Source organism: Podarcis filfolensis, assembly GCF_964270895.1.
Source record: "Podarcis filfolensis genome assembly, chromosome: 11".
NCBI classification, from domain to species: domain Eukaryota; kingdom Metazoa; phylum Chordata; class Lepidosauria; order Squamata; family Lacertidae; genus Podarcis; species Podarcis filfolensis.
In genome coordinates, this window is record NC_139613.1 from 10,565,258 (window position 1) to 10,588,499 (window position 23,242).

General features: G+C 45.1%; 2 protein-coding genes across 8 annotated transcripts in view; one reads left to right on the forward strand and one right to left on the reverse strand.

Annotated features, from left to right (window-relative positions):
- LOC310744435 (uncharacterized protein) overlaps positions 1–23,242 on the forward strand; it is a 399,988-nt gene that overhangs the window by 347,283 nt on the left and 29,463 nt on the right. The gene's annotated exons all lie outside the window — the stretch shown is intronic.
- The window catches only part of MYO5B (myosin VB), a 298,992-nt gene that overhangs the window by 78,521 nt on the left and 197,229 nt on the right, over positions 1–23,242 (reverse strand). For all 7 annotated transcript variants that reach the window (XM_083575483.1, XM_083575480.1, XM_083575478.1 and 4 more), the window contains exons 15-17: positions 17,902–18,054; positions 15,512–15,609; positions 12,532–12,618 (exon numbers count right to left, since the gene is read on the reverse strand). In XM_083575483.1, the coding sequence (XP_083431609.1) occupies positions 12,532–12,618; positions 15,512–15,609; positions 17,902–18,054 (338 nt within the window). The remainder of the gene's footprint in view (positions 1–12,531; positions 12,619–15,511; positions 15,610–17,901; positions 18,055–23,242) is intronic.

Sequence of the window (23,242 nt, forward strand, 5' to 3'; positions counted from 1 at the left end):
AGGCTGCAGCATCCGACAGACAGCTCAGATGAACGGAAGAGGCATGAGTGAGAAGTCTGGAACATTCATGTGACAATCCCAACCGCTCCTGGCTAGATGAGGTTATATATATTGGATGAGGTGAGCTTGGAACCAGTAAAGGCAGGCGAGCCATCACGGATATTTGTAATAATATGTTTAGAGAAAGGCTAGGGGAAAAAACTATTTTATAGGTTATAAAAGGCTGAGGTTTATCATCAACACCAGCTATTTGCACAGCCAACTAGTGCACTTAAAAAAATATGTGTTGGAAATACGGGGGGGGGGGGGGGGAGGAGTTTTTTATGCATTTCTGTGGCACAGAGGCCGAAAGGTTTCCAAACTCTCAATGGCATGGCATTCCAAATTTTGCACCGAGAAAAGCTGAATTCTGCAACCTGCGTAATTTTGCAAATGTGCAGAATTTCTCGCAATTTATTCTGTCAATTTTTTACTACTTTACATCGCCAGCTGAGCAAAATGGGCAAGATGGTATGACAAGGAGCTAAAGCCTTCCACACAACGCCAAATATCTAATTCAGCTACTTCTAGCGTTCCCGAGTTTTCAAGCACTCAATGTACACAGCCCTGGAAAGATGCAAGAGGCAAGCATCGATAAACAGTAAATTTGCGAAGCAATTCCCAACTTGTTTCAGCCGTCTTCATCAGGGGAATTTATTTGGCCATTAGCTAGACACAAAGCTGCAGATCTTCTACCTAGAATAGACCCAGAGGCACTAGAGCTACGTGCCTAGCTAACAAAGGTTTAAAATTCCCCCACCCCTCGCTGAAGCCAAACTATGTAGGCAATTGGTTACTGAATTATAGCTTCGCATAATGGGCCTGATTTGTTGCATCTTTCTTGTGATTGGTTCTGTCTCTGCATCACATGTTGTTGTGCAAATTACTACTCAAAGTGTCTGTCTATATCCTAGTTCTCTTCCCCATTCAGTCACACATATGTGCACTGATAAGCACAGGCCACGACTGCTCCTATACTGGGAGAAATGATGGCGTTAACTGGTCCAGTCAAAGGAATGGGGACACAGCTCAGTCATAGGGCATAAGCATTGCATGCCGAAGGTCCCAGGTGCCTTCACACAGCCTCTTGCCTTTCAGACACTTGCAGCCTCCTTGGGAGGGACTGATGCTCAGTGGCAGGACACCTGCTTGGCATGTAGAAGGACCCAGGTTCAATCCTTGGCCATCTGCTGCTAGAAGGATTGGATAGCAGGAGATGGGAAAGACCACTATTTGAGACCTTGGAGAGTCGCTGCCAATCAGACAAAAAGTTTGACCAGGTATGAATCATGTTCCTATTGCAGCTGGTGCAGAACGATGGGAGGAGATGCTCAGCGGCATGTAGGACGCCTCTGCTAAAACATCTGCATGAGCTGCCCATATGCTACTGAGTCTTGTTCAAGTGCTTGTGTCGGGCAATTGGGGTTCTGGATTCCTTAAGGACCACTGGAGCCTTTATCTTCCAGATCACCTGCAGGAGTGATATTAATTGACCCCCATATTACAGAAGCCCAACTAGTCTCAGCTAGAATTTAGTGGGCATTTAGTGTCGCTGGTTCCATTCTTTGGAACACTCTTCCAGCAGAGATTTGGCAGGCATCCTTGCTTTTGACTGTCAGGTATTTCTTGAATGCATTGTTATGCCGACAGAGCTTTTCTGCTGTTTAAACAGGTTAGCCAGTCACTTTAATGGTTGTTTTCATTGTTTTAAATGGTGTTTTATGTTGTATAGTTGTACATTGCCCCGATCTTTGGTGGTATGGAAATCTTGGCGAGGGGTGGGTGGGTGAGGGGGCAGGAGGGCAATGCAAATAGGAGCAAGAGTTCACCCCAGTTACTGGTGGCAGCATTCAGTCTTCCCCCTTAATTGCTATGTGCTGGATTTTGTGCCCCCCCCTAGGTAAAGGTAAAGGGTAAAGGGACCCCTGACCATTAGGTCCAGTCGTGGCCGACTCTGGGGTTGCGCCGCTCATCCCGCTTTACTGGCCGAGGGAGCCGGCGTACAGCTTCCAGGTCATGTGGCCAGCATGACTAAGCCGCTTCTGGCAAAACCAGAGCAGCACACGGAAATGCCGTTTACCTTCCCGCCGGAGTGGTACCTACTTATCTACTTGCACTTTGATGTGCTTTCAAATTGCTAAGTTGGCAGGAGCAGGGACCGAGCAATGGGAGCTCACCCTGTTGCAGGGATTCGAACCGCCGACCTTCTGATCAGCAAGTCCTAGGCTCTGTGGTTTAACCCACAGCGCCACCCGCGTCCCTTGCCCCCCACCCTAGTTCCTTCAATTTATTCCATTTCAAGGAGGAAGGCATTGTTACCTCCTTCCATGTTACTCTGGTGTCTTATGCATGTAGAGGAAGGCAGCTGAAAGACAAGGGGAAAGGTAACCAGCCACCTGCAGCAGAGATCATGATTGTGGCAGTGCCAGCAGTAATAGAGTGAGGGGGGAAAGCATTTGATCCCCTGCTAAATTTGCCCGTTTGCCCTCTGACAAAGAAATGACCAGCCCATAATTCTAATAGTAGGCTTATTATAGCTGTGAGAGACAAAATAACAACAGGAAAATCCCCAGAAGACAAAAGAGAGTCAGAGACTGATGCGCATTATAATGAGTGAAATAAATATTTGACCCCTTTGCAAAAGATGACTTAGTACTTGGTGGCAAAACCCTTGTTGGCAGTTACAGAGGCCAGACGTTTCTTGTAGGTGGCCACCAGGTTTGCACACACCTGTAAAGAGCTGGGATTACAGGAAAGACCTCCCCTTACAGCAGGTGCTTCTAATCTCAGCTCGTTACATACAGTGAAGATACCAGGTAGTCTGACATCTGGCTGGTTGATAGGGGATCAAATACTTATTTCACTCATTATAACGCACATCAGTCTCTGACTTTGTCTTCTGGGTTTCTGGGGTTTTTCCTGTTGTTATTCTGTCTCTCTCAGCTACAATAAACCTACCATTAAAATTATGGACTGGTCATTTAGCAGGGGATCAAATACTTTCCCCCCTCACTGTAGAAGCAGGAGGGAACTGCAAGGAAAAGGCGAGTCCCTGCAGCCTGTCAAATTCAATATGAGGAAAGCTCCTTTTTAAAACTTTCAGCACAGCTCTAAAAACAGCTCTCAAATTTTTGGAACAGAGGATCCATACGAAATGGTACTCACAGCTCATCTGGGTTTTATACTTGTCCAAAATTAATCCATTCCCTCTTTACCTGCACTTCCCCAAGACTGTATGGTGCAATTCATTCCCCCACCCCTTCCACAAACACACACACACTGAATAGGCAAGAATTAACCCAGTTTAACCCACTTGCCATCTCAAATGTCTCTGAACTTCTTAGTCAAAAGAAGAAAGCTCGAGAAAAGTCCACAATGCTTAGAGAGAGGGGAGGGGGGAGTGTAACTGTCGTAAGCTTCCTTCCAGGGGGAAATAAACTTAATTGTGTCCAACAATGCGGAAATGAAAAGTTGGAAAATAAATTTGGGCAAATAAATGGTTCCAAACCCATCCAAGGAGATGAAATGAGCAGCTCCTGCTGCTGCCGTGTAGCAGCAGAGTGTTACAAACAGCAATCCCAAGCCAGAGGGGTAAAAATGAGGATGGAAAGGGAAGAGCAAGACACACACACAGAAAACTAGGCTGAGAAAATTGCCTTGTATTCAGCTCTGTTAAGGCCAAACCATAAGCAAATGTTTTATCGAGCATTTCTGTGACGACTCCAGCCTCCACCCACCCTCTACCTCAAATACCTAAAGTATATCTAGATACTAAATCTTTATACTCTGCATTGCTTTCCTGGGAAGAACAGTGGCTCTGAGTGCAACTTCTGCCAGCTAACATCGATTCACTCAATGAACCAGATTAGCAGCAGATTCAGGCCTGACAGGAGGAAGTAACTTCATTTAGCACGTACTTGACAAAATTCACTGCCACAAAGCATGAGGGTGATGGCTGCTGAGCTTATGTGACTTTTTAAAAAAGGATTAGAAAAATTATTGATTGATGGACTTAACAATGGCTATCCCGTACACTAGCAGCAAACTCATTTTCAGAACAGGAGCTTTATTTACGGCTGCTCCAGACGACCTGGTTATTCGGCATTTGTGCCGATTTGCTTGCACAAAGCTTAGGCAGTGCTTAGACCATATCGGACCTTTCTTGAGTATTTGCTCCAATTAGTTCAGAGGGCAGTGAGACATTTTACTTTCTTGGGCTCCGTGATCACTGCAGATGGTGACAGCAGCCACAAAATTAAAAGACGCCTGCTTCTTGGGAGAAAAGCAATGACAAACCTAGACAGCATCTTAAAAAGTAGAGACACCACCTTGACAACAAAGGTCCGTATAGTAAAAGCTATGGTTTTCCCAGTAGTGATGTATGGAAGTAAAAGCTGGACCATAAAGAAGGCTGATCGCCGAAGAATTGATGCTTTTGAAATATGGTGCTGGAAGAGACTCTTGAGAGTCCCATGGACTGCAAGAAGATCAAACCTCTCCATTCTGAAGGAAATCAGCCCTGAGTGCTCACTGGAAGGACAGATCCTGAAGCTGAGGCTCCAATACTTTGGCCACCTCCTGAGAAGAGAAGACTCCCTGGAAAAGACCCTGATGTTGGGAAAGATGGAGGGCACAAGGAGAAGGGGACGACAGAGGACAAGATGGTTGGACAGTGTTCTCGAAGCTACCAGCATGAGTTTGACCAAACTGCAGGAGGCAGTGGAAGACAGGAGTGCCTGGCGTGCTCTGGTCCAGGGGGTCACGAAGAGGCGGACACGACTAAACGACTAAACAACAACACAACAACAAGTTCAGAGGGCGATCATACGATCCTGTGCTCACCTTGATTTGTTTATGGTAGGCTTCTTTAAAACAAAACAAAACAACAACAACAACAACAACAACAACAACAACAACAACAACAAAACAATGTTTTCTTGTTATATGTCATTATTCCTTCATCCCATTCTTTTCGGTACGTTCTTCATCACTTTCCAAACCACAAAAGGCATTAAAAATGATTCAATAGGTGAAGGGGTGGGAACCTTCAGCCATCCAGATGCTGGTGAACTACAACTCCCATCATCCCTGGCCATTGGCCATGCTTGCTGGAGGTGATGGGAGTTGTAGTTTAGCAGCCTCTGGAGGCTTCCCAGACCTATGTTAGGGCTACAGAGCACTTTAATAATTCACTTTAACTGTGCAAACCTAAAGTTCTGGTGTTGTGCTTTACTCTCCGTGCTTGACTCTCACCCACAAAATATTGACTGAAGGCACTCCTAGACAAAACAGACCTTTCTGTCTATGCACAAGGGGAAGGTTTCTGCAAGACTGGAGGAACCATCATTTGGCAGAAGAATAAAACAACTTTGCAGGCTGGAGAGGGGAAGGAGAGCAGTTCCAATAAGGACCACAGAATGTTGACGGACTGGGGTTTTTTGGGGTGGGGGTTGGGGGGCAGGGGAAGAAAAGGAATGGAGCACAGATTTCCAAACTGTGATTCATGGAGCACCAAACGACCTTCAAGCTTCCTTCAGGCATGTCTGCATTGAACATTCATATTGATCTTAATTGGAACTTTATTGTTTCATTTATTTCTTTATTTCGTATTCAATGCCCTTTTAAAATGTGTTGGGGAGGATACTGGGTTATTGTTTTTATTTCGATTATGTATTCTGTATTTTTAAATCATTGTTTTATCCCGTGGACAGCCCTGAGATTGTATAGGGCAGTATACAGATTTAAATAAAAACAACAACAAAGTTTGAATTCTATGGAATGCAAGATAAGAAACAAAAGAAGCAATAAAAACACAATTAAAAAAACACTCAGCATCTCGCACAGTACACTACAACTGCTAAAACAGGCATAAAAATCATTCTATGGTCCACAAAGACAACCAGCCATTTTCAACCGGTCTGTGCAAAAAAATAAGTTTGGGAACCACTGGAATGGAGTATCCAAGTAAAGGGCAAGGCCGGTTGGAACCCTAAACAAGGAGCCTTCTATACTGCAACATTTTGTTGCAGGTTTCACTTGCCATACACATAGTATACCTCTGGAGACAGACAAACAGGAAGATCATCACTTTGACACTGGGCTGATGAGCTTCCCAGATTGTGTCTGGTTCCTCAGAACTAGGAACACTGGTCTGGTCTAGGAAGGATAACTCTTCTGTTCTTATGACTGACCCTTCTGCAACAGCTGCGCATTGACTCACTGATCTTAAAGCGAAAGTGTTCGCACACAAGGAAGCTTGTGAGTGATCGCTGAGGAGCTCAACTATTCAAGCTCATGGTTTCTAAAGATTACCTTTCAAGTGTAGCCAGCACTTCTAGAACGAAGATAAATTGATTCAAAACGGTTTTCAAGAAGTAAGAGACAGTGTTCCTTGCTTTAAACAAAAAAGGCTGTGATCGATACACTGTCCATTTCTTAGGGATGGTGCATTCATCATGGTACATTCTAATAACGAACACACCCCTCTGCTCCTGAGCAGCGCTTCAAACTGAATTATGCATTTTAGTCTCTATCACATTTATGCAGAAATCTAGTATTTCATGGCACAAAAAACCCACAACAAAGCGTATCCAGTTTTGCAGTGGTTATAGTTTTGAAGGTTCCTGTTCTGCCAATGCTCTCCGAAATCAGGAATGATTAAAAAGCTGCTCTCTCAATTACACAAAAGGAACAAGAAACATTGCAGCAGCTTTGTCAAGGGACTGCAAGGTGATCCTGAACTCTCAATATTTCAGTGAGGAACAACTGAAACGGTAATATCTCCTTTGCCAATGCCATGCAGACACATTGAAACCAGCCACGTTGAAGTACATGGTATCCTATACAGAGAAACATGTACAGGCAGCTGCAAGTGGTTCAGCCATTTGCCCAGGAGGGACTTAAAAGTATCCTGGTTATCTGTTAGACCCCTGTCTTATGCTGTGACCTTAAGGTGCCCAGAAATGCAGAGCAGCATTTTTCTGCATTTGTTTCAAATAGTAGTAATAATAATAATAATAATAATAATAATAATAATAATAATAATTATACCCTGCCCACTCTGGGCGGCTTCCAACAAAATATTAAAATACAGTAATGCATCAGACATTAAAAGCTTCCCTGAATAGGGCTGCCTTCAAATGTCCAGAAAGGAACTGACACTGCAGACATCTTACAGGGTTTATTTATTGGCCATCTGTCACTATGCGCTAATTCTTAATCAATAGCCAGGTGAACTGAGAAATACATAATAAACACACACACAAATTTGCAATTAGGGACAGGTGATTCCGTTAATGTTGGTTTCTTTCTCTTTTTCCACAGCGGTTTGAGGGTTGTTGTTTTTAGTTTGTTTTTTAAAATTCTCTGTGAAGATTCACCAGCATTTTACTACAAATTTCTCCTACTGTACATATAGGTAAAGGTAAAGGGACCCCTGACCATTAGGTCCAGTCGTGGCCGACTCTGGTGCTGCAGCGCTCATCTTGCTTTATTGGCCGAGGGAGCTGGCGTACAGCTTCCGGGTCATGTGGCCAGCATGACTAAGCCGCTTCTGGAGAACCAGAGCAGCGCACGGAAACGCCGTTTACCTTCCCACCGGAGTGGTACCTATTTATCTACTTGCATGTTGATGTGCTTTCGAACTGCTAGGTTGGCAGGAGCAGGGACCGAGCAATGGGAGCTCACCCCGTCGTGGGGATTCGAACCGCTGACCTTCTGATCAGCAAGTCCTAGGCTCTATGGTTTAACCCACAGCGCCACCCACGTCCCACTACTACTACTACTACTATTAATTTTAGTATTAATTAAATTTGTATACCGCCCTTTATCCAAAGATCTCAGGGTGGGCCACAGCATAAAAATGCAGAAGTAAACTATAAAGTACATAATAAGAACAAGAACAAACCAAACCAATAACAGCTCACCCCGTCATGGGGATTCGAACCACTGACCTTCTGATCGGCAAGTCCTAGGCTCTGTGGTTTAACCCACAGCGCCACCTGCGTCCCACCGCACATATATTTGTATGCAAATTTCAGTAATTGCACTTTTTTGCGTGGCTCTATTTCCGCCAGCTGTAATGCTTTTTAATATTATTTACAGTAACATATGCATTTATATGCACAATTTGCCCTGTTGCATGCATTCTTGCAGATATCACTTGGCTGGAGAACTGCAAAATTCAGAGCTCAGCAAACCTTGGAGAAGGGAAGGGCTGTGTTTCAGAAAGTGCTGCTAAGCCCAAACCACAGGGGCTTGTGATCCACTTGTATGTGGGGAGGTTTCTGTGACAGCAGAGCCTTAAAAGAGGCAACCCTTCACCTGCAGCCTGAAATTGTGCATTCCAGTAAAAAGCTGTCACCGCTAGGATCTGCAGATGGTATAAACTGGCCCAGGGTCACCAAGCCTCGCTTCAAAGTAAATCGGCACAGAACTTGCCCAGATAGGAAGACTGTCTTGGCGATTAAATGGAATCTTACATTCCATAGGCCCATCAAGTCTTCTGATCTTTAGACAGGCTGCCATAAATATTATATGCATATCTTTCATAGCTTAGTAATGGAAAGGCTGTAAAAAAAATGAATAAAACCCCAAATAACAGGGGGAAAGTATAATTCTCTATTAAAGCTCCACTGAACTTTTATCGTGATGGTTTATTTGTGTTGGCTATGTACGATTAACAGCCTTCCGGTTTGCTAGCTCAGCAGTAATGTCTGGAATTCCTTATGAAATGCAGATTAAACGAGGCTGGTCTAGGCAGACGAAGAAGAAACCTCATGACACACCTTCCTGCTTTTTATCTCAGGCTGCTAACTGCTCTGCGACGGCATGGTCGGCACTCGGCTAAGGACAGAGCTGGAGGCTAAGTGGACAGGGACCGCTTTAATAGCATCCCTATTGAGAAACCAGCAGAGGCAGCAGTGAGACATGCGAGCGTAAGAACTGTCTGCTGGATCAGTCCAGCATCCTGTTCTCACAGTGACTAGTCTATGGAAAGCCCAAAAGCAGGACCTGAGTGCAATAGCACTCTCCCCACCTGTGACTTCCGGAATCTGGAATTAAGAGGCATGCAATGGAGGTAGAAGCAAGAGATGCAGTTCCAATGGGCAAAGTATTGCGGGGGTAGATGTGACTCACAGCCTTGAAGGACTGGAAGAGGGGAAGCCCAAGGAAGCGTGGATTTAAGCTTTTCCTGGAGTATGCTGGAATAAACATCTAAGTCGGGGGTCAGCAAACTTTTCCAGCAGAGGGCCGGTCCACTGTCCCTCAGATCTTGTGGGGGGGCCAGACTATATTTTGAAAAAAATAATAATGAACGAATTCTTATGCCCCACAAATAACCCAGAGATGCGTTTTAAATAAAAGCACACATTCTACTCATGTAAAAACACACTGATTCCAGGACCGTCCGCGGGCCAGATTTAGAAGGTGATTGGGCCTGATCCGGCCCCTGGGCCTTAGTTTGCCTACCCATAATCTAAGTTGTCAAGTCTTGCCATCTTTCTATATCCTTCTTTGGGGGGGGGGGACAGGGTGGAGGTCATGCAGGCCCTACTGTAAGTGCTTATTTCATTTTGCAAGCCACCTTTGGGGGTTCTCTGTACACACGAGGAGGTTCACAATATAGCAAAATAAACGGAATGCATAAAGGTAAAGGGACCCCTAAGTCCAGTCGCAAATGACTCTGGGGTTGCAGTGCTTATCTCACTTTACAGGCCGGGGGAGCAACCGTTTGTCCGCAGACAGTTTTTCCGGGCCATGTGTCCAGCATGACTAAGCCGCTTCTGGCAAAACCAGAGCAGTGCACGGAAACACCATTTACCTTCCTGCCAGAGCGGTACCTATTTATCTACTTGCACTGGTGTGCTTTTAAACTGTTGGAAAAGGAATGCATACAATAATCTAAAAAACAACAACAACAACCCAATAATGGCAACAGCATTAGCAACCATTTGCAAACAAGGGCTTGTTAAAATGAGAGGCTACTTCCAGAGAAGTAGCCATGCTAAGTCTCTTCTGCAGCGAGAACAATCAAGAGAGTCTTGTGGGACCTCCAAGACTAATGCATTTATTAAGGCTCTCAAAGCTCTCATGGACTCAAGCCCGCGTTGTCAGATATATGAAGTGAAATCTTAGTTGGCAGTTATAGAAAGGAGAAAACTGTAAGGTGAATGGCAATGAGATGCGGACATTATAGCCAATATTAATTATAGCTTAGTGTTAAGTAGACACACCTTTAGCCTTTCACTGTAGAAGAATGGGAATAATTGCTGAGATTCGTGTATTAACACCTGTAATGGGGCAGGGAACTGCTTGCAAAGAAAGAAGATTAATATATAAAATTCCTGCAGACAGAGCACCAGATAATTTTTCTAACAATGATTGTTGTTGTTATCATCATCATCATCTTCGTCATCCTCATCATATTTAGTACCCACCCTTCACCAGAAGGGCAGGTTACGGCAATGTAAAATATGTTATTTAAAACAGTTTAAAACAAATCCCAATCACAAGTAGAACGGGTCCTAATATATATATACTGTATATCTAAACTGTCAAAGAGCCAGAATAAAAACAGAGAAGGTGGCCGAAAATAAATGGGTTTCAAAAAGCAGTTTAAAGGTTTGCACAATTGAATCCCCTGAAAGTCCAGATATTGTTATAAACTCAGGACAGTGGCTGCGGCAGAGGTGCTCTTTTCAAGAGTAAGGAGGAAAAGCAGCCCTCACTAACCCAGAATGTCAACACACGGAATGTCACTAGGAAGAGCGTATAATGAGATACAATGAGATGAGGGAAGTTTGGCCGAACTCTATGCCACTCTGGGGACTCATAGAGAACACTCTGTATTCGCCCCTTCTTGTTGCTAATGCACATTTACATTCTGAGGCAGAAGTAGGGGGGGGGAGGAGAGTGGCATGAGGACTCGTCATTACAGTAGCCTTACGTTTATAATCCCATTGCTGCAGATGGTAAAGCTGATCGTTATGCCGATAGTAAAACACGAAAACTGCTCAGCGGTGAAGCCAGATGCACTCCCACCCTCAAAAGATGACTTGCCCTTGTCACCGTTATCTCTTGATTTATACCTGGGATGTGCAAAATTTCACCAAGCCCTAAAATGTTTCTTTTGTAACTCCAAGCTCCCCAAAATGTGGTGCAAATTCCAAACACAAACCTGTCTCTATCCTTGCTTTATCTGAAAGCCAATCGTTGCAAACTACATTAGCACAAGACAGTTTGGGGGACTGGCTTAAAGATGATGCTAAACATGCCGTGTGGCAGAACACCAGATGACTGGCCAATCTTTAATTCACTTACAGACTTGTCACTTGAAATTTTATGGAGCGTGGGTTGTTAAAAGAGGCCACCGCTATGTTGTAGCCGGAAAAAAATAGTTACTGCTGGGATTTCTCCTTGAAATTATTTTTTCCCCTCCGAGGGTGTTGTGGAAGTTGGGTGCTGTTTATTTTTTAAAAAATAGAATCAATGCTGAAATGAGCTTATAGTCTTTCTGTACAAAACCCCACTCTTGGTTACTCCTATCCCCAAGAACAATTCAGGGGCCAGGAGATGGCGTAGGGGGAGTCATCTTGCTGCTGACATGGTTACCGTATTTTTCGCTCCATAGGGCACACCGGACCATAGGGTGCACCTAGTTTTTAGAGGGGGAAATCAAGAAAAAAAATCTTATTTCCCCCCCAGCCCCAAAGAGCAGTGTACAGGCTGCATGCAACCTCTCCCTGCAGGAGGGGTTGCACGCGGCTATGGCACAAGCCAAGACAGTGAGCGTGGTGGATCCCGCTTGCTGTTTTGGCTTCCTCTTTCACCCCGCGCAACCTCTCCTTGCCAGGAGAGGCTGTGCGGGGCTAAAGAAGCCATAGCCACGTTCAGCCTCTCCCTGCCGGAGGGGCTGCGCGCGGCTATCCCTGAAGCCTTCCGAGCGCAGCGCAAGTTCCCGCTGCGCTCCTCAGGCTTTGGGTTCCTTTTGCTGAAGCCGGGAGAGCAAGACTCTCCTGGCTTCAGCGAAAGGAACCTGAAGCCTCCAGAACGCAGCGGGAACTTGTGCTGCGCTCCGAAGGCCTTCAGGCAGCTATCCCTGATGCCTGGAGAGCGAGAGGGGTCGGTGCGCACCGACACCTCTCACTCTCCAGGCTTCAGCGAAAGCAACGGGAAGCCTCCGGAGCGCGGAGGGAGCGCTCCCTCTGCGCTTCAGAGGCTTAGCGTTGCTATCGCTGAAGCCAAGGAGCCTGCATTTGCTCCACAGGATGCACACACATCTCCCCTCAATTTTTGGAGGGGGAAAAGTGCATCCTATAGAGCGAAAAATACGGTAAATAACTAGAAGACAGGTATCCTTGCTGATCTGCTACAAACCAACCTGGCTACCTTCTACCTATCCCCGGATTCTATTCTGCTTTTGTGTTTGCTAATTTCAATACACACACACTAAAAACAACACAGCGGAAGAGAGTTTCAGAGATATGGTACCTGGACGGGTAGCCAGCTGCACTGATGCGGATGGTCTCCAAGACGCCACAGGCTCTCAGCTGCTGGACTGCTCTCTTTGGATCAAAGCTGCAAGGAAACAGATTTATAGCACCTATGAACGTGGCAATGCAATACATCTAAAAGCCCTAACAGCAGTTTTTTTTAGGCAGCACAACAGTTAACAATGCCAAGCAGTGTAGTATTTCTGAGTCAACTGTATAAGTGCTTTCTTGATGGAACGAGTACAGAAATTTGCCCAACCAGAGAAGGTTTCATACAGATGAGGCTTCTCCTTTTAAGCAGGGCTTGGGTTGCCATCTGCCATGGATGCTTCAGTCGAGATTCCTGCATTGCAGGGAGTTGGACTAGAGGATCCTCTCAAATCTACAATTTTACTACTTCCCTAGGAGTACTTCAACATTCACTAAAATTTAAACTGTAACCGAAAGTGGGATGGAAATAGAGAAATTTAGTGCACTGCAAGAAAAGAATCGCTATGGGGATCTAGCAAACCATTTCTGGATTTGGAAACACTAAAGCATTCTTAATCACATTCTGCAAGGGCATGGGGAGCTTCTGATGTGGGCTGACAGCCCTCTCAATCTGGCCTTTGGAACTCTCCCCAAACTTCACTCCCTCTCCCCAGGCAACTTCCCTAATCGGCCCATGCATTTAGGTGGGGTAAGGAGCACAGACGTGAAGGGAAAATGCTTTTGACTAGCTGGGATGTGTCCCTGAGCTGTAACAATGCTTATCGCATGCCAGGTTGAAGGATGGAGAGATGCGGTAATAGGTGGTGATATAGCATCCTCTGGCTTTTGTGTACCTGGAATGTCCCCTGATGTACATCTGCTGCCCCACCAATTTTTGCTTCTGCCCCCCTCCTCCTCTAGCATAAGGAGAACATGGTCTATGAGGGAACCTTGCCCTCTGGTTGAAAAAAACAAAACAGTTTCTGTCCCTGACACTAAGCAGATTTCACCTTCATTTTCCCAGGACCAAGGAGGTGCATGGGATCACTGCTTCCAACTTGTAATGAATTCCGAATTCTGGATCCTACTTGTGGAAGGCCTTTTCACCCCCTTTCAGTGAATAACTGGTCTGAAGGCAGCCCTGTATCGGGAAGTTTTTAATGTTTTATTATGTTTTTATGTGTGTTGGAAGCTGCCCAATGTGGCTGGGTGAAATATAAATATAAATAATATAAATATAAATATAAATATTGGCAAGTTCACAATTTGCCAGAACTAAATTAGAAACTCCAGGATTGTTCGCCAGTTCCTTTTCTGTGGCTCAAAATCTTCAGCAATTATTGTCAACATTTAATATTTGCAAATCCAAAATCAATGAGCAGTTTTGAGTAGCCCTTGATGCACCATAATAGCAGAAATACGCTGCCTCCTGGTATTCGCCACATTATAAAATCCATCAAAGCTGCCAATCCCCCAGCAAGTGATCCATTATTTTATCAGGAAGTCAAATGCACAAGAGCAGACATTTAGCACATTATTCCAGCGAGCAGCTCAGCAGTACGTGTGCTCATGTGTGCGCACTCGCCATTTTAATAATAATAATAAATAACACTAGCAATTTTGCTTTGACTGAGCACCTTTCATCATGCAAACTCCCAAAGCAATTCTTTATGTTGGCTATAACAAAGAGACCTCTCTGAAATGCTGCTGCCACGATCAAACTCTTGCCACTTTGGGACAGAGTACAGCAGTTATTCAACAACACGTTTAGCAAGAAGCGGAGCGTATCACAAATTTCACAGGAGTAACTATAGCAAAAGTTAAGCGAGGGAGTGAATTTCAGTAGGGACAAATGTAAGATTCTGCACTTAGGCAAGAAGAACCAGGTGCACAAATATAAGATGAGGGATGCCTGGATTGCCAGCAGTGCATGTGGAAAGGATCTAGGGATCTTAGTAGACCACAACATTGCGATGCAACAGCAAGAAAAGCTAATGCTATTCTAGGCTGCATCAACAGAAGCATAGTGTCCAGATCAAGGGAAGTAATAGTACTGCTCTATTCTGCCTTGGTCAGACCACACCTGGAGTATTATGTCCAGTTCTGGGTGCCACAATATATAGGATTAGGGGAAGGGCAGTGGCTCAATGGTAGAGCCTCTGCTCTGAATACAGAAAGCTCTGGGTTCAAACCCCAGCATCTCCAGGTGGGGTTGGAAACACTCCCTTTCTGAAACGCTGGAGAGCTGCTGCCTATTGTCCTATTGTCAGTGCAGACAATACTGAGCTAGGTGAACTCAGCAAAAGGCAGCGGTCACCCCTCTGGAAAGACACATTTCTAAAGGCTCATTGCAGTGAATGCTCAGCATCGGGCAGGATTACCCCATATACAATTAGAAAAGAGGGCCTTCTCAGTGGTGGCACCCACCTTGTGGAACGCCCTCCCATCAGATGTCAAGGAGATGAGTAACTATATAGCCTTTGTCAAAACAAAAAAAATTTTTTTCCTTCCAGTAGCACCTTAAAGACCAACTAAGTTAGTTCTTGGTATGAGCTTTCGTGTGCATGCACACTTCTTCAGATACACTGAAACAGAAGTTGCCAGATCCTTCTATATAGTGAGAAGGTGGGGAGGGGTATTACTCAGAAGGGTGGTGGGAATGGGTGATTGGCAGATAGCTGTGATGAGCCTGTTGACGACTCTTAACGACTGCAATAGGTCTTACAGGAAAAAGCAAGGGGTGAGAAGGTGAAAAATGGCTTTGTCATGTATAATGAGATAAGAATCCAATGTCTTATATAGCCTTTAGAAGACATCTGAAGGCGGCCCTGTATAGGGAAGCTTTTTAAGATTTAATGCTTTTTTATATGTTGGAAGCTGCCCAGAGTGGCTGGGGCAACCCAGTCAAATGGGTGGGGCACAAACAACACCAATTGACAGTCAGACATCAACTATCTCATGGTCTGCTTAACTTCAGCCTATTGGTGTTCTTGTCTTGTCGTCCTTACCTGAAAGGAAGCTTCTCATCATTTGGCTTGATGCAGCGTACATAATGGGGAGTGGTGGCATTCAGGGTCTCCATAAGCAAATGTAAGGAGTTACGGAACTGGAAGAAACAATTAAAAAGACAACCCATTCCTGAAATTAGATGACATAATGTGGGGTGTAACATCACTTTCTTTTTCTACACCTGATTGCACTTAATGAGCAACTGCTAAATCTGTGAGATGACTCAGCCCTAGAGCGTAGCATCTCTACCTGTGAAGGCTTGCCCACTCTTCTGGACACTGCAGTCAAGTGAGGAACATGCACATGGAAACACGTGTAAAAGGCAGAGGTGAATAGTTTGCCCCATCCTGGTCACTGCCTCGTGGCTGCAGAATGTGTGAATGACACAGTGTCACGGACACAAATTGCTTGCTTCACAACTCCTCAAATGCAATCCTTTTTCAGCAGATTCAGGGATTTAGGAATGTGTGTGTGTGTGTGTGTGTGTGTGTGTGTGAGAGAGAGAGAGAGAGAGAGAGAGAGAGAATTGGCCTTTTAGCATCACAAAACAGCAAGGGAGGAATGGACCCAAAGGACATCAGATTCTATGCTCCTGCCTCTAGGCAGGATCCTGCCCAAATTGTTCTGGATATTTTAATTGGAAAACAGTGCATATGGCATTTTAAATAAATACAATAGGGTGCAATTCAACATCATGCTAAAGTGTTCATTCTGTCAAGAGTAAGCATATATGTTTGCCAGACAGAACCATCTCTCCCTGGAGAGGGAGCAGGGGGAACAAGAGGGCAGAAAGTCGCATGGCGCTAGCAGGACAAATTGCAATGGTTTCTGCTAGCACAACATCATGTTTGGATCTGGCCCAAATATTGCAAAACCCACCTGGCAAGGATACCAGACGCAAGAGTGGAAGACAGAATCTCGGGCTCACTGAACCACAGACATCTGTTAAGTTAAATAACTGCAAGGACTGATAGCTATTCTGGCCTGAGAGAAGCCTTCTTTTGGAACTTAAATTGAATAAAAAAGGTAAAGGGACCCCTGACCATTAGGTCTAGTCGTGACCGACTCTGGGGTTGCGGCGCTCATCTCGCTTTACTGGCCGAGGGAGCCGCTGTACAGCTTCCAGGTCATGTGGCCAGCATGACTAAGCCGCTTCTGGCGAACCAGAGCACCGCACGGAAACGCCGCTTACCTTCCTGCCGGAGCGGTACCTATTTATCTACTTGCACTTTGACATGCTTTCGAACTGCTAGGTTGGCAGGAGCAGGGACCGAGAAACGGGAGCTCACCCCGTCGCGGGGATTCAAACCGCCGACCTTCTGATCAGCAAGTCCTAGGCTCTGTGGTTTAACCTACAGCACCACCCACTTAATATTTATTACATGTATGAATCTCTTCCAATGAAGCATCTGGAAGCAAAGTATCATGGTCAGCAAATGGAAGAAATCTGACCCTTAGAATGGTAACTGGGGTGGTTTTGTGCCCTAATAAAATCTCCTGCCCCCAGATCTAAGCAGAAGGCAAAAGAAATGCAAAACCACCCCAAATACTAAGGTGGTGGCAGGTGGAGGGGAATTTTTAATTTCCCCCCCAAATATACTAAAATAAATAAATTGATTTATTTTAGTATATTTGGGGAAAATTGTGTATATTTGAAAACGTGGGCAGCATTAAGATAAATTCAACAGTGTAAATAAGTTTTGATGGATGTAATAATGGAATACTCAATGGTTTAGTTTACATAAAATATGCAGGGATTTATGTTATGGAAAATGAACCATGGAAAGAGTAGAAGGGAAGTCATTGATATTTTAAGGTTGTTTAAATGAATATTCTAAAATGTAAAATAATGTAAAATGTAATGTAAAATGTAAATAAATGCATCCAAGCAGTAGTGTTCAGTGTTGGTTATTCACTTAGTCTTACGTTTTTGGTGTGACAAAGAGTATGAATAAAAGGTAAAAAGGTAAAGGAGTTCTGGACAGTTATGGGGTTGCAGCACTCATCTCGCTTTCAGGCCAAGGGAGCCGGCGTTTGTCCACAGACAGTTTTCTGGGTCATGTGGCCAGCATGACTGAACCGCCACTGGCGCACGGAGGACTGTGACAAATGCCAGAGCGCACGGAAATTCCGTTTACCTTCCCGCCGGAGTGGTACCTATTTATCTACTTGCACTGGTGTGCTTTCGAACTGCTAGGTTGGCAGGAGCTCGGACAGAGCAACAGGAGCTCACCCCGTCGCGGGGATTCGAACCGCCGACCTTCCAATCAGCAAGCCCAAGAGGCTCAGTGGTTTAGACCCCAGCACCACCCGCGTCCCTATAAAGAGTACGAATGCTGCAATGGGAACGCAAAAGTTCCACCAAGTGTGTGTGAGAACGATTTCCTACCTGATGCCCAACTGTTTTCTTGTGCTCCTTATTGGCTGCTTTCACAGTTGGACGGGCAGAGCGGATATTGATTTTCGAGGAAGCTCCTTTTCCAGTCGCAGCAGCCGGCGCAGGGTCTTTCCCATCATGAAACAAGTCAGCCACCATCGGGTACTGCAAAGAAGGAAGAAAAGCTTGGACTGTTTAGTGCTCTTGCTACGGCGGTCAGGAAAACAGGCTTGGCTCCCCCTGGTCAGCAAAGGCACGCTCAGAGCCCTCGCTGAAAGGCAAGGTTTTTAAGCAGCGCTACGCTAAATGCAGCCAGGTGAGAACTGCCATATCAAATGCAATTAAATCGTTTTCTGTATCTCTTAGAGCCAAAGGAGACCTGATGTTAAACAGGTTCCTTTTTTAAAAAATAAAATAAATTGTTGCTAGCTGGTGTGGTGGTACAATTCCTTTGAGACCACAGTATATAAGAAAGGGGGGGGCGAACATTTTAGGAATGCAAGAAGCTGCCTCATACCAAGCCAGACTGTGGCAAGACCACCACAGGTATTCCATATACCCTTGCAACAAGACCATCTGTCTGTCTATCTCAGTATCGTCTGCACCTGTGGTTCTCAAATATTTCCCCCCTCCACAGACCCCTGGGAAATCGCTGAGGGTTTTTTGGCAGACGACTTCATGATTTTTCTGCCAGTTGTAATTGCTCTGTGCTAGGTGCTACGTGATTTTTAACTGTATTTTTACACACATTGCTGCAGACCACCTGATGGGAACCCCTCCCCCAAATCTACACAGTTTCAGGCAGAAGTCTTTTCCTCAGCCCTACACAGAGATCCCAAGGATTCAACCCAAGACCTTCTGCTCCACAAGGCTGAGGTTTAGAAAACCACAGTAACAATTTACTGAGGGAAGTAGATCATAGAATCGAAAAGTCGGAAGGGACTGTGAGGATCATCTAGGCCACCCCCTCCAACACAAGGAATCTTTCGCCCCATGTGGGGCTCAAACCCATGGCCCTGAGTTTAAGAGTCTCGTGCTCCAGCAATTGAGTTTAAGCATGTTTAGCCTGGAAAAGAGGACAGTGGGAAGAGATATGAGAGCTATCTTCAAGTATCTAAAGGGCTGACACATGGAAGATGTTACTCCAAGATTGTTTTCTCCTGCTCTGGAGGGCAGGACTCGAACCAATGGCTTCAAGTGGCAAGAAAGGAGATTCCACCTAAAGTTCAGGAAGAACGTTCTGACAGGAAGAGCAATGTATCAGATTCTTATCTGGTGAAAACAGGCTGTAAGCTTTGTTTATGGCGTCCAACACTGCCGAAGTGGTCCGCAAACAGACGTTGTGAACAGTGATTCCGGATATACCCACTGTTTCGTGGAATTCTTCTTCAGCACAGCAGAAGGATACAGAATTGCTTCATAAACCCATCTACATGGTGACTGGAAAAGTATAACAATTGCTATGGAGCAGGGGTCATAAAGTTATGTAGTCACTGCTACACTGCTTCTTTCAGAGACCTGCATAGTCTTCAAAGACTTTCAGAGACTTATAAGATGTTTATTTGGTTCTATGTTTTCAAGAGAATCCATCAAGAGTGCATAATTTGTGACTTTCGGAGATTCATAAGTTTTCTGTTTATGTGATTTCATATATTTCATATTATATAAAGAGTGTTTATTGATATCGTATCATTGTATTTGGTCATCGTGTTGCCTTGGATATTACAGTGGTACCTCGGGTTAAGTACTTAATTCGTTCCAGAGGTCCGTTCTTAACCTGAAACTGTTCTTAACCTGAAGCACCACTTTACCTAATGGGGCCTCCCGCTGCCACTGCGCCGCCGCCTCACGATTTCTGTTCTCATCCTGAAGCAAAGTTCTTAACCCGAGGTAATATTTCTGGGTTAGCAGAGTCTATAACCTGAAGCGTATGCAACCTGAAGCGTATGTAACCTGAGGTACCACTGTACTAGTAAGAGCTCTCTGACAGTGGAATAGATTCCCTCGGGAAGCGGTGGGCTCTCCTTCCTCGGAGGTTTTTATAAGAAGATTTTAAGCAGAGGTGCATTTTAAGCAGAGGTTGAGTCACACCTGTCTGGGATTCTTTAGTTGAGATTCCTGAATTGCAGGGGATTGGATTAGATGACTGCAAAGATCCCTTCCTACTCTGCAATCCTAAGATTCTATGATGTATTTCTCTCTCTTTCTCTCTCTCTCTCTCTCTCAGGTATGCACAATTATAAGATAGTTTTGAGATAAAGTTACTGAAGAGTTCTGGCCGTCATGGAAACACTTGAAAAACTTTCACGGGCTAAACACATTGAAGATAATTTAGAAGAACTTACTTTCAGCAAGCACAGCCTAGACACCCCCCTCCAAACTCTCTACCTCACAGCACTTCTGTCACAAAAGAAACTGCCATTAGCCCCATTTCAAAACACTGACCCAAGATGCATATCAGAACTACAAGGAACTTCAAAAGCAGAATATCCTTTGCATTGCCTTTATTAAGACGGGACTGTAATTTTCCGTCAGTTCCTCTTGGAGATTAATTAGCCGAACCTTGTTTGCATATCTGCCAAAATCCCACTGAGGGAAGGATCTGTTTGCATGGTATTATCATCATCTGGCCTGACGCAGGACTCGGTGCTTGTTTTATGCTTGCTGGGCTTTATTTTAATCACAGCCGCCCACAGAATCCTTTTGTCTGCCTATCTCCTGCCTCCAGCAGGCTTCTCTTGGGCTAACACCTTCAGATAAGCTGAGGAGGTCTAGCGATAGCACATGGTCACTATCTCTCAGCCTCACCTACCTGACAGGGCCGTTGTGAGGGAGCCCTGAGTTCTAGCTTCTCACCTCGTGCAAGAGTAACAGAGCAAATAGTTAAAACAGCACATAGTTCAGAATAGAAAGCCCATAGTTCAAACTATGGAATTTGCTACTGCCACAAGATGTACTATGAATTGATGGAGGACGTCTGTCAGTGGTGACTGGTAACAATGGATATATTACTGACAACATCAGAAGCATTATACTGGGGAGTAACATTGGGAGGTGGTAATTGCCCTCCATGTGGGTTTCATAGGAGCATGTGATTGGCCAGAAAGCTGGAGTAGGTGGAGCTTCCTGTTATCTGAGGGATACCTGAGTCAGTAGAGCATGAGACTCTTAATCTCAGTGTCGTTGGTTTGAACCCCATGTTCGGCAAAAAGATTCCTACATTGAAGGACTAGATGACCTTGGTGGTCCCTTCCAACTCTACAATTCTGTGATTCTACAATTCTATGTTCTTAAAGAATTCTGTGATTCCACAATTCTATGTTCTTAAAGAATTTATGATGCTATTCAGGGACTCTTCTGACATTTCAGTTCCTTCTCCCCTTTGGAGCAACACATGCAGGGGAGCAGCCAGATAACTGTGGAAGCGACACACAGCTTTCCCATAAAGAACAACCAGGCGCGAATTTGAGACCAGTGGGAGAAAACAACGCCAAAGATTTTCCCCCCAGGAGCATCGCAAGGTGCACGTCTTCTACATGAACACAAACACTTTTGACATGAAAGAGATGTTCGCGCTCAAGCACGCCAAGGCCCCTTGCATCACAAGTATTATTTCAAAACAAGAGCAATAGATCGTGGTGCCAGAAAGCAGCTATCACCACAACAAAGAACAGCTTCTCTTCACCCTTAACTTACTCCCTGTTGTGGCACGCCTGGCTATTTCCGAGGGTGTGGTGGGGGAAGTGTTTCAGAGATGTTTTACTGAAATTTTTGTGCTGTGTGCTCAGATGGGGAAAAGCGGGACAATTGAAAGTGAGGATTGTTCTATTTGGCAGGTTGAAAAGAAGAGACATCACCTTGCCAGCAAAGGTCTGTATAGTAAAAGCTATGGTTTTCCCAGTAGTGATGTATGGAAGTGAAAGCTGGACCATAAAGAAGGCTGATCGCCGAAGAATTGATGCTTTTGAATTATGGTGCTGGAGGAGACTCTTGAGAGTCCCATGGACTGCAAGAAGATCAAACCTATCCATTCTTAAGGAAATCAGCCCTGAGTGCTCACTGGAAGGACAGATCCTGAAGCTGAGGCTCCAATATTTTGGCCACCTCATGAGAAGAGAAGACTCCCTGGAAAAGACCCTGATGTTGGGAAAGATGGAGGGCACAAGGAGAAGGGGGCGACAGAGGATGATATGGTTGGATAGTGTTCTTGAAGCTACCAGCATGAGTTTGACCAAACTGCGGGAGGCAGTGGAAGACAGGAGTGCCTGGCGTGCTCTGGTCCATGGGGTCACGAAGAGTCGGACACGACTAAATGACTAAACAACAACAACAACAATGCTTGCAGAGATGGAACCTTTGAAATAGTGTGACTCTGAATTCCACCCAGTGTGTTTAGGATAGCAACTTTTTTTTTTAAGTCCTTTTCTCTCCTGCAATAGAGCAAACATCTCTCCTGTACTGATTTGCTTCTTGAAAGGAGCAAACAGGGCCGATCCTTTCTCTGCAAGAAAGGCTCCTTTATCTGCAAAAAGGCTTCTTCTCCTCCCTTCATTCCATCTGTACTAATACACCTACAGAAGCGGGATCTGGGCAAGTGCCACTGTTTTGTGCGCAGGAGAAAGATGTTCACCACAGCTCATAGTAACAGTAATAAATCTGTCCAGCCAGAAGCTGCAAGACTGCAAGAAAGGTTTTTGTTTAACTCGCACACCGCTAACCGGAATAGAATCCTGTTCACAATATCGCACCAACGCTTTGGTGTTCCTTCTTGGGCTCTTTTTATCTGCTTGTTGCTTCTCCCTGCTCCTCTGGCTCAGAGCACCTGAATCCTAACAATGAAGTAAAATTAACCTGCCATTTAAACTGTGTTATCTGCTCCATGCAGTCTGCCTTGTGTCCCAATCTCTTTGGAGGAAGCTCTTCGCTGCCCCTGCTGCTCCCGCCCGCCCGCCCTTCCAGTCTGGCTGATTTTCCAGGAGTTCTGGTTGGACTTTCACCCTTGAATTTCTCTGGGGAGAACAGCCACTGAAAGAAGATGAAAGGGGAGCACATACCTCTAGTGCAGCCTTTCTCAACCTTGGGTCCCCAGATGTTTTTGGCCTACAACTCCCATCATCCCTGACCACTGGTCCTGTGAGCTAGGGCTCATGGGAGTTGTAGGCCAAAAACATCTGGGGACCCAAGGTTGAGAGCCACTGCTCTAGGGGATAAGCATTCGACTCATGTTCCCCTTTGGGGGGAGGGAATCTATTTGCAAGAGGGGAAATATGCAAAGTCTTACTACACATGGCTTGTGGCTCACTAGGGTGTTTGATGGCAATCTTGCTTTGAACTGCTGAGTTTTGCAGTTTTT